This window comes from Linepithema humile, chromosome 1 (assembly GCF_040581485.1).
Source record: "Linepithema humile isolate Giens D197 chromosome 1, Lhum_UNIL_v1.0, whole genome shotgun sequence".
Taxonomy (NCBI): Eukaryota; Metazoa; Arthropoda; class Insecta; order Hymenoptera; family Formicidae; genus Linepithema; species Linepithema humile.
The window spans coordinates 2967304-2979846 of record NC_090128.1 but is presented as its reverse complement, the minus strand read 5'-3'; the positions used below and the strand labels follow the sequence as shown (position 1 = coordinate 2979846).

At 43.6% G+C, this 12543-nt stretch overlaps 1 protein-coding gene across 2 annotated transcripts in view; it reads right to left on the bottom strand.

Moving 5' to 3' along the window:
• The window catches only part of LOC105674669 (T-box protein H15-like), a 47220-nt gene extending 34917 nt beyond the window's left edge, over positions 1-12303 (bottom strand). For both annotated transcript variants that reach the window (XM_012371171.2, XM_012371172.2), the window contains exon 1: positions 9315-12303. In XM_012371171.2, the coding sequence (XP_012226594.1) occupies positions 9315-9786 (472 nt within the window). In that variant the 5' untranslated portion in view covers positions 9787-12303. The remainder of the gene's footprint in view (positions 1-9314) is intronic.
• Between the last annotated feature and the right edge of the window lie 240 nt (positions 12304-12543).

The window sequence follows — 12543 nt, the reverse complement described above, 5'->3', positions numbered from 1 at the left end:
ATAAAACTCCGTTGAAGAAAGGCGTTAAATTCTCGATTCTATATTTCATCTCCACACCTCGAAATTCGATTATAATCATGAAGCTCCTTCGCATAAGTGCGGAAACTGACAAAAGATAACGCTGTCGATCAAACCGGAGCAAACCGCCAACGCGGGAAGCGCAAAAGGAAACTCGATTGACAAACCGAACCGGCCCGTTCGTGTTTCTCTCGTATGTTATATGTATCTCCTCGATATCACTGCAAAACGAGCATCAGTGTGGCGGGAAGGCGCTAACAAATGTCGTTCGCGCCTCGTATTTCAAGCACTGTCATTCGCGCCGCGCTCGCGACAGAGGTAACGAAGTGACGATGACTTCGGCGCGACACTTTCGTTTTCTTTTCTTACCCGCCCTCTCGCCATTATGAAATTGAACCGGTCCTTTCCGCGGATTGTCCGCCGTGATCGCTGATTCATTTGAGCGACGCACGCGGCTTACGATCGTCAGAATATAAACGACTGAGTAACTTTCCACGGTTACGTTTTGTGATTCGATCCACGGAAATGCATGAAACAATTGTTTAATTTATAAATCAATCCGCTTTGTGTAGAAATAATAGTTCGGCGTGTTAAGAAAAAGATATCTCCGCTTACAACTTCAATTTCCGTTATTCTTCAACATTTTCTGATTACGAGCTACATTTTCCATTTTGCCGGTTACCCAGGAACTGGTGATCGATAGCTTAATCATCGGTAAGGTTTCGCGGGGAAAAAGGCAGATCTATGATTTCAGAGCGCATAAACCAATCAGTTTTACCCGGGTAAGAACGCAGCGTGTAATCGCGACTGAGCGAAGCATATCGTCATCGTTCGATGCTCGCCCAGTGCTTTCCGCGAACGGTTTCCGTACCCTGGAAAATCGGCCGATCGTCTGTCATTACCGGCAATTTGCAAAACTATCGGAACGGAGGAATGCGAATGCAATCTCGAGCTCAATCCACGCCTCTCTAATAAGCGCGCGCTCCTATTGCCATTCGCCTTTCGAGAACGACGTCATCGCTCGTCCATCTCTGCGCAAGTTTCATTACAATGAACGCAATGTCAGTCGCAGGCTCTAACGAACTAAATATTTGCAAGCCTAGACAAGATAAACAATGTGTACACTCATTTAGTGATGGGATTCAAATCGTCTCAAGACTTCTTCATTTAAAGATTGAAAATCAAGTATTATTTTCGAGATATATTTGAAATCAGGGACAACACATTTCATATTTACGCAATTTTGTGACACAATTTGCAACTCTCGACTAAGTATTAATATAAAAAGCCCTACCAATCGATAATAATTTCACGAAATTTCAGTGCTTTCAAAGTTTCAGTATTTCGGAAAAAATGTAACTCCAAAACTCGCTATTCTTTCAGATTAAGATCAAACGCATTCTGTGATTTCTCACTACGAGGATGACTACGTTTCATAGTGAGATATATTCGCGCTTATTAACGAAAGGCATCAAACGCGACGATATTCTCGATGAAGAGAGGCGAATTGCTGAGACCACCTCGGAATAGGCTGCACAAGTCGCCAGAATTACAGAATCGTCGCATCCGCTTAAGACGAGAGAAGCGTCGTCTCTGAACTCATCGTGTCCGATGCCCACCCGTGTCAACGATCGTTTAAGTGTCCGGCGTCGACCAGGTGGATGCCACAAACTTGTAAGTGGGACGAGACGAATAAGACGTCTAAATAAAAGTGCTGACTGCACTTTTCGTTGTTGACATCTCGCGCTAAACCGTGACAATTTAAACACACGAAGCGAATAAGAAATATTAAAAATGATATTGCAATGCTGAACGATTTCTCACTAACTCAAAAATTTCTTTCTTACTTTTTAAAAAATTTAATAATGCATTTTCTTTATTTTCTAGAATGAAAAAATGATACTAGTTACTTTGTTGCTCTAATACTTCTTAATCACAGTCGCGTTTGACGCAATCCAATTTAATTCTCCATTAATTTTCTTAGCTTTCAAAAGAGTTCGAAATCCAATCATTGTTTCCTTCTTCGGCAACATTTCGCTGAACAAGAAATCTTCACGCACCACCCCACTACCACCTGTTTCCTGCTCAGCCCGACCGATCCGACCGACCGATTCCGACCGGTCGTAACTTCGCGCTCGGCCGAGTAGCTTCCCGCTTAACTAAGTCATTGGCTATTTATTATGGTTGACACTCCGACGAAACCCTATATGTCCGCGTGACGCTCCTTTATTTCGTCGAGCTCGACCGGCTCGTGAAAACGAGCTACCGTTTATTCCCGCGTATCCCGGGGACCCGGCGGCTGTTTCGGAATTAACGCGCTCCTCGGGATCCGCTTTGTTCGCGTCGTTCGCGAACCCGCCGAGTTTCAATCGGGAATTCGCGAGGCTTCGCACCTGCGCGTGGAAGAATAAAAGGACCAGCGGCTTAAGGACCTGCGATTACTCAAACGTAGACTCTCGGGTCCCCCGAGCGCCGTTCCGCGATCGTCGAAATCGATTCGGGGAAACTCAACAACGGCGGACGCCAGATTTTTCACAACGTTCATGTTGAATTGAACAATCTAACTTAGTGAATCTCGACGAACAATTTTGTAATCTTGGATTATTGATGTACTAAGTAAAATGCAGTGTATTATAATTGCCAATAAAAAATATTAACGGAAAAAGGCTATCAAAGCGCAAAAACCTTGATTACAAAAAAAAAATATGAAGTAACAAAATGAATATTTGCGCTTTGATTTTTATGCGACTGTCAATGTTACCACAAAATGGAGGTTCCCCAAGAATTTCAAATTGTTCTCTTTATCTCGAGCGGATAATTCAGTGTTCTTGATTCTCTGATACATCAGATAAATCATATCTGCAAAATATTTATAGTATAATAAAATTTGTTCCGATTAATTCTGCTTGCGATATAAAATATTTGAGAAAGTTTCTCGATTTGCAATATACTCTCACAGCATATCGGTTATCGCGTTGCGATTGCCTTAGGGGCGTGCACAACTATAAATTCAGTTCCAAGTATATCGCACGTTTCTCTCAACAACATGAAAAGTATGGCGACGGCCCAGACCCGAATTCGGCCGCGCGTGTCTCTTATTGTATCGCGTACTCGTCGACCTCGGGCCAACTCAGGCAAACTCAAACAAACTCCAGGCAAGTTGAGATAACAATGTTAAACGTTAAGCGCGGCTGATAGCGCGCCGCGCTTAATCCCAAAGTTATGCCCGGTGGATACCGGTTTCCCTGCGGTACGTAACACGTCGGATTTAACGCAAATGTTCGACGACCGATAGTAAAAATAAATCTCGCCTAACGGCCGTCGATTTCGTCGGCCGACGACGCGCACGGTACTTTCCTCGTTTTAACATCTCATTTAAATTTCTCGCCCGCGAGCGAACGAGCGAAGGTGCAAGAAAACAAATGTCGGTAAACAACAGTATCGAGAAACATAAGGGCCATCGCACAGGAATTTACATAACAACACCAGCTGTGGCGCATAAGCGTGTCTATCAATGTACAGTGTTCGATCTAAATCTTTATATTACTCTGCGGAACTTGTGTTGAGAATTTCAATGTCGTTGGCAGTCAAGAATCGCATTCTCAAATCATTCAATAATTTATCCTAATCCTACGCCTTGCTGATACTTGCGCCTATCCTATTGATGTGAATTCAATATGAAACGTGGACTGTTATCTCAGAACTGACACGCCAGAACAGAAAATCTATAGAAAATCATCGATGCTGAAAAAAAATCCATTATTATTTTTACAATTCATGTATTTTATATCGACGACAGATATCTAAAAGCTTCAACTCATGTGTTTCTTTCTGGCGACAAAATTCACTTTCAAGAATATGCAACTAATACGCGTTTCGTTCTCTTAATTAAAGCAAAATCAAATATAAACCCTTCTTTTCTCCTGCTTGTTGAAAATTAATCCGTTTTCGGATTTACGCAGAGAAAAATTAATTTCAAGAAACTTCATAGAAAAACTGCCACTCTGACAAAGTTTTACGACGCGTCGAGCTTCGCGGATTTACTTTACAAACTCCTATGTACATATGCACACATATGCCGATGTGTGCGTATTCGCGTATGTGCCGGAGGAGAGCCCGATTCATGCCGCCCGTTTGCCGGAGTTTATTTGGGAATGGCGGCCCGTTTCCGTGGGTGAATTGCAGCGAGACCGACCGTAAATTTCGCGCCGCGTAGGATCTTCGTGGGCGATTATTCGCCGCGGGCGTCCAAGATACGCGATGATGAAACCGAACACCATCGAGTCTCGTTCGGACGTCTGGCTGGGCCCGGAGAGCGGCCACGGCCGTTTCCAGAATTCCGATGGGACACCTCACCTGGTCGATCGCGCGAAGAACAACGGGTTTTTCGGGTTTCACCTCAACTCGCCCGCGATCATAATTATATATTTCACTAGGTGCCATCGATCCTAATTATGCCCTTCCGGTAGCCAACATCGTAAAAGAAAAATAAATAGAACAAGTTTCAATATTTAACCCCCAGCAAGTGGATAAAGATTTCATAAAAAGCAGCTAAGTGCGTATTAAATTCTTAAAGTCAGATTTTATCTTAAAAATTTTTAATGCTCAATAAAATAGTTATAAACATATTAAAGAAACGACTAAATTAATTAAATTATCGCATTCTCTAATATTATGAGTTCGAGTGCCTACTCGAGGATCGAAAGTTTATATCTTTATAGTAATGACCTTTTAAAAGCTTGATAAGGTGTTTTACGTAGATTTGTAATTTTGTACGTAATGTCTCTATTATCGACTTGTAATGCAGAGTGAATAGGATCAATCTTGAAAAATTAAATATCGATAAAGCTAAATTTGAGGATTTCTAGTCAGAACTCGAATTTCACTGACGCGCGACGAGCATTAAATTATTCATTAGCGTGGCGGCAACAATTTATGCGTGTCTCGAATCTCGTTATTCCGCCGCTGTTTCTAATAGGCCCGCTCGATACCTGGTCAATTAACCGAACTTTGTAATTCTAAACAAAATCCATACCTAACATGTAAATAACATCCCCAATTAGGCACAACATGCGTTTCCTAAATAATGTAAGTGTCCCTTATCTCGCCTGATAATATAAATATCACCTAGGTTTTCTTAGTAAATAGCCAATAAAGTCAATTTTGATAATGAATCACGGAATAACTAGCGAGGTTATCTTTCACTTATCATTATGTAAAACTAAGGACACGTGTCTATGCAAATAGCATTAAAATGCGCCTACATATAAAAATTTATTGCTACCATAAGTTAACATGTGTCGAGAAACAAGTTACACAAAATGAGAAACCTTATTTAAAGAAATTAAATATGTTTATTCATTTCTAGATTATGCAAATAAGTTAGTGTATGTACAACAATTTTTAAAATTTCAAATTGTTACATGCAGTCAAAAATTTATTTACATTTGTCGAAATCACGTTAACTATTTGAAATTGATTTCTTTGACTTGTTTATTCAATTTATAATAGTCTATTAATTTGTTCTCGTTTATACCTAGCATAATTCATTTGCATTAAAACAAGTAACAGTTGTGCTGGTCATTTTGGATATTATTCCCGCGCGTACTTTGCAAACGAGTTTCTAAAGCGACGAAAGATCGCGTGGTTCTTTTTTTGCACAAAATATTTGCGATTAATTATTTCGCGAGAACAGATTTCGACGATTTAGGCGGTAACATTATTTACCATTTCATTCACGCCGGTGTGCGTTAAATAATTCATTAATGCCGAAATAATTTACGGTCGTTACCGGAACCGCGAACGCACCGAAATTCGTTACAACCCAATCTCCATTATCAGCCGCATAACCAAATATTTTGTGAACGATTTTCGAAGGAAACACTTGGAAAACATTGCTATTACAATGCACCTGAATTTAATTAAACGTTATTGAACTTCTACAATTCATTATGGGTATCTCTTACGTGTGTATAATGGCAAACAACATGCAAAGGCGTCTTTCTTATCTGATTTGATATATCCTTGAAACAATTAAATTCATTTTTTAAGATAGCTTAATTCCACAAATTATACATCATTACGTAATTACGTAATTTAAAAAAAAATAGTGAGACAGTAAGCGCAAACTTTTTATTGATTATGTTCACTTGTGAAATGTAGCGAAATTATTAGTGAAATTATCAGTAATAATCCATGATGCAGTTGTATGATAACAGCTCCTATTACACCTCTGCTATAGGGATAATAATTCTCTTGCTACGTACAGTAATTTCTGTGCATATCGAGTAGTATAGCGTCTCAGGTCAATTTACCTTCCATTTATGAGATATAGCTATCCAAATGTGCGCGACAGATTACGAAGTGACTTCGCCGCGCGAATTCCCGCTCCCGGACGCCTTTTTCGGTCGTTAAAAGAAACGAAAGTGACGGGCCATTATCCCGTTTCCTCACAAAAACGATCCGCTTTCGTCCCCAGTGCCGTGCCGCGGCCCTCGCCGGCCATTTATCTCGATAATGACAGTTCGGAACAATTTCTATATTAGAGGGCCTCATTAGAGCGCCGCGCCAGCTTGTAATTTTCCTCGTCGACATTTTTACGTCCGCAAATGCGCGAATTAAAACGCGATGGCGAGCGTGTTTCTACGCTCGTCGCACCTTAGCACTCAAACCCTTTACTTAACCGCGAATATCTTTTTTAATAAGCAAATATTCTAGATGCCGGCAGATGTCTTGCGCAGAGATGAAGTAACGAAGCAATTTCAGAAACGGTAGTTTCCGCTACGTTTGGCATCTTGAGGATTGCCTTAATTAACACTGCAAGTCTCCATCAATGTTCCATTCGTAATACCGTAGCAATATAGTGCTGCAAATGTGTACATAGCAGTATAATAAATTTAATTTCGTATCAGTCGTATATCGCGCGCTCAAAGATATTACATTGTAACAATTATTATATAATTATTTTATCGTCAATACTCGTGCTAATTATTCGATGCGTGGGAGCATTTCAAAGAGATGTTATCAGCGCGATATTACTCGTGTTAAAATTTTTGCGATAATATCGAACGCTATAGGGGCTTTACACAGTTAATGTTGACAATCGCCAGCAAGCGAGTAATTACAGTCCAAGTTTCGACGTGCGTCATCGGAGCTTCCGGAATTAATACTTAAACGCGAGAAGCCGGGGAAACTTTCCGCGCAATTCACTGTTCCGTCGAGGAAGTTGTCACCATATTTTATTTCTCGACATTGAGACATGTCTTATTTCGTTTTTTTTTTTTTTTTTTCGAGAACTTTGCAGCGAGGTTAAAGACTCCACCATAAAAGTTCGAAAAATTTATTCGCGTCGTGCATAAACTGGAGTTGCATAGAACGAAAGTATACATAGCAATTATTTCTATATTTAAAAGTTTAAAAAATATAGAAATACTTTTTATTTCAAAATAAGTTATTTCAGCATAATTTTGTGCATTTATCATTCATATAAATACAATTATGTACAAATATTCTTCGAGTTTAACGGATAATATGAAAATTCGTTCTGTATTGCATCGAAATCAATTAAAAACTTATTCGAAACCATGTTATATGATGAATATAATCATAAAATAATATAAAAATTGGGATTCCGTTCCGAAAATTAAAAAAAGCCTTGGTACAGATTTTTAATGATTTTAAAAATGCATAATATTATACGTGAGAGCTCCCGCAATTTTCAGACGATGTTGTATTAAAACCATGTTCTCGAAGTACCGCGTTATACGAGGGCTCCCGCAATTTTCAGACCGTGTTATATCAAAAGCGTGTTCTCGAAGTATCGTGTTATACGAGAGTTACCTGTATTTTTATCACTTCCTACGTTTCGCATATTTTGCAATTATCCCATGGACCCCGCTGCCCTCCAATCAAACGTGACGACGTCAAGACGTTCCAAAAGGATTGGAGCATGAACGGCGTGCGCGATAAATGTTAATGGTCGAAAATTAATTGGCAAGTTTTTAACGGGATAATAAAAATAATGATGCGTGACGGCGGACAGGTAGGCCGAGGCGTACGACGCAAAAATCGCGCGATAGATCGGCCGCTCCATTTTCGTCGGGAATGGCCGCATTAAACGTTATGGATGGCCGTACCGAAAGGGGTTAGCGATTTTTCTTCGAGTTAATGCGCCGGCAAGAGAAGTGCACCGCATGAAGAGAGTTATGACTCGCGCAATATCATATCCAAGCGCGACGATGCGCTTGCGAGAGGTACGATAACAATAAAGGTGTGTAATAAAGTTGCTGCTCATTTATAAACTATGATCGCGAGACAAATATTTTGCAAAAACTGTTGCAACTCGAGCGAAACGTCAGCAACAAATTGTACTGATCTTTTTACTCAATCGCGTATTAGAAATTAATCAAATTTTAGATATGAAATATTGTGGATTGTCAATCATGTTTAATTCTCATTGCTGATAGCCGCGTTTTGTTTTCTTTCGATGCATTTTGTAACATTTTAGTCTATTTGTTGGAGAACTACTTAATTCTTGTTGTTGGTAGCAGCGCTTCTCTTTGACGCATTTTCTAGCAATAAATTAGAGTTGCGATATAGTTGTAGCGACAGATGAATAATTGACGAATAACAGCTGAATAATACACTGACGTGAAACGTCAATTACGCGACTGTTGAGTAACGAGTTTTCGCGAATCAAAAGGGAAGCATGTGATTTATATTTATACTGATATGATTTATACTGCGAAATTTTCGGAGGAATAAATGTAATTGAATTTAGAGCTAATGTCGCTGAAATATAACATGCGTGATCATATTTAATATTTCTAGATACTGACGGAGCAAATTGTTGCAATGTCCCGCTGTTACGTGAAATATTTTCATACAAATTTTAACGTCAGAATTCAATGTTAATGTTGTTTAAATCGTGATATCCCGAAAACGAAGCAGTCAGAATTCCTAAATATTTATCTGTAATATTATCTACTTCTTGATATCAAAGTTGATTCTGCTTGCACAAATTATTCACGTAAGCTTTTCTATTAATTGCAATGAAAAAAATATTCCATAAACTTTTAAATATTTTCCTTTAAATAAACTATGAACCGTATATTAGTGATTGCGCACGAATATTTCACATTTTTTTTCATCTCGAAATTCTTCAGCAGATCTATCTATTCTCACATCCCGCCGTCAATAAATCACTTCTAGATTCGTCGCACTTGGCAAAATCTGCTGAATGACACCTTCGAAACATTCACCGGGTTCGATCACCCGCTTCTACCGAAGAGACTCACCGTGTTGATGCAGTTTGCCGCCGCCGACGGCCTGCTGCTGCGAATGTCTGTGATGATGCGTCTGCTGTTGCTGCTGCTGCTGCTGCTGTTGCTGTTGCATCTGCTGCTGGCGTGAATCCCGCGCCATGATCGCGGCGATGCTGAAGTCGGTCGCGCATTGTCGATTCGAATTGCAATTGTTGTTTAGGTTGTTCAAGAGACTGCTGTTTGGCGACGGGCTCGAGCTCTCGTCGCCGTCGTCGCCGGCGCATCCAGACAGACCGGTGGAAACCGCGGGGGCGGCGGTGCCTTCGCCCTGCATCTTCCTGCCCAGGTAGAGGTGATGTCGGGATTCCTCGTCGTCCTCCTCGCTGCCGGCTCCGCCACCGCCACCGCCGCCGCCTCCGCCACCGCCGCCGCCACCGCCGCCGAACGAGGTCAGTGTCAGTCCGTTTCTCTTCCTACCGGCGAGGCCTCGCGACTCCAGCAACATCACCTCGCGCGCTGCTTCTTGAGCCACGTGGGGTCTACCGACGATCTAATCAAAGCGCGTCTCGAGGCCGATCCGCTTGACGTCGCGACGTCGCTACGGGCGTCGTGCGCCGCGACGTTGCCGATGATCGCGATGCCGATGATTGCTATCCGCGAGATGATGCCGGTTTCTGTTCTCTAGACGCGAGCGCCGGTGAAGCGGCATCAGCATCCTCTCCACGCGATCGCAAGAGTCAACACCGACTCCCGGTCGTCGACATGCGCGCGCGTACGCGTGAAAGAGCAAAGATCACGCGCGACGCGAGTGAATTCGAGCGGACAGACAGGGTTCCTATCGGAGCGTGCTGACAACAGATCCGGAGCACAACACTAAAATGATGCTAAATATCTAGCCGTGAGACATTCAGCGATCGGCGTGCTGGTCGGCGTGTGATCCGCAGCAATTGACGTCGACGAACGGCACGCCGGAGTGGCACTCCATCGACGGCGCGAGTTAGCCGAGGGAAAGTTACGTCGTCGCGGGCACACAGTCGCTCTTTTGTCGCGCGCGCGCGCGCGTGAAAAGCGGAGCTACTTGATGTATCGTTTGGGTCGCGCGGGAGCGAAACGTGGCGCGGACAGAGCAAAGGAACGACAGACCGACCGGTTGCCCGAGAGACTGACCCGCGCCTCCACCGGTCGCCTCTTCGTTTCGGTCCCCACCCCCCGTCGGTCACGACGAGCCGAAGGGACGGTAAAACACGGGCGGGAGCGAGAGGAGAGGATACCCGGTCGGATGCCGGTGGGTTGTACCTCGACAACAACGCTCCGCCTCCGGGATCAGCACCCAGCTCCGCCCGCCTGCGGGGTTCTCTTCCACCTCGAGGTTCGCCCGAACGTTATTACCGCTTCTTTCTCTCACCCCAGTACGCATCCCCCTCTCTCTCTCTCTCTCACATACACACAGACACACACACACACACACACACACACACACACACACACACACACACTCACTCTGTCTCTCTCACGCCTGTGTCAGGACCGAAACTGCCAACCGGGAGCCGACGATACATACAGACGAACACGCTCCACAGGAAGAGTCTCTCTCTCTCTCTTTCTCTTTCTCTCTCGTTCTCTTGGTCAGTCGGTGGTGGTCGTCGCCGCCGTAGTCCTCGTCGTCGTCTTCGTCATCATCGTCGTCGTCATCGTAGTCGTCGCTGCTCAGCCAGGTCGTCTCTCCTCGTCGCACGTTGCTTTTTTCCACGCCGTTTATCTTTTTTCCTTCTCTCTCTTTCTCTCCACTGCACGTCCATGTCCTCTCTCTCTCTCCCCCTATCTTTCTCTCTCTCTCTCTTCTTCGTCCTCCTCTCCTCCACTTCCAACCCAGGACAGCCCGCCCCGCCCGTCGCGCTCGCGCGCTCGACGTCCACACGTACAGAGCACGGTAGGGTGGCGCACCGTATTATGGTCTCGTACGCGCCATCCAGCCACAGCAGCTGCCATTTTTTCTTACAAGAGGGGGGCAATTGCTGACAGGGACCGCTTTCCTCCGCGCTAGTATGCCGCGACTCTCGTCTCTCTTTTCCTCCCTCTCTCTTTCTCTCTCGCTCTCTCACTCACGCCGCTCTCTCGAGCGCAATTTATTGTTTTACTGGCGGAGCTTTAAACACACGGTCGAGCGACGGCGGTGGCGTCAGCGGCAGCGGCGGCCGCGACTAACGCAGGTGGGTGGTTAGCTCACTGCTGGCTGGCTAGGTGGTGGATGGGCGGGTGGATGATGGTTGCTCGGGTGGCTCGTCCTCGGCTGGGTTTGTCCGTCGAGTCGAGTGGGAGCGTGGGAGTACACCGTCGTACACTTCTCTGAGAAATCCCGTCAACGTCTACCACCGCGGATACGCTACACTTCGCTGATCGCGCTCTTATTATTCTCGATCCCGCTCCTCCATCGCGTACTTCCCATCTTTCGAATCTCGCTTCATCTGGTCGGCACCTTTCAAGATTTGTGAATATCTCCGCAGAAACGCGTTGCACCGCGCTCATCTGCACGGTGATCAGAATACCGATTTTTTATCGATTTTTTTTCCGTGCGCTCTTATTTTGCATTTACACGTTGCATTTACGCGTGCGTTTCCTTGATGTAAATCGTCATATAGTTCAGATCATTATGTGATCAAATGTTTCACGAAAACTTTTTATCTTCTCCCCCATTATATATAGAAAATATTATCTTTATTATTTTATAAAAAAGAATTGGCAGGATGTGTAGATGAAAAAAAATCGATTAAACATTCATTCTAACATCATAAAAACACTTCGGTATTTTATAAATCTTGTTTCATTCTTTATCTCTTTATTTTTATCTACCTAGCGCTAATTATTGTCATTTCTCAGCAAGCAGAAAATAGAATACGCAAAATAAGAAAATGGAGAATCAAGATCTTTGCCATGCCAAGCTGTATCGATCAACAAAACTGTCTTCGCATCTTCGTTTACGTCTATATCCAAGAGAAAGTTTCCCAAAATCTCCTCTCATCCCTCCCCCCCCCCCTCTTTACGATTCGCCGCGCTATTATCATCGTTATTGCCGTTTGTCGAGAAGCCGGAAAGTACGCGTGCGCCGGCAGCTGCAATGCCGAACTACTTTTTCCGCTGTGCGATTCTCCGACAGAAGTATTACGGTCGAAATAGCGTTATCCTCGGCCGGAACGAGCGTCGAAGATGAATGGGGGTTGGAGTCCGCTTACCCTGCATCGCCGGCGCTTTTTCCTCTCACCCT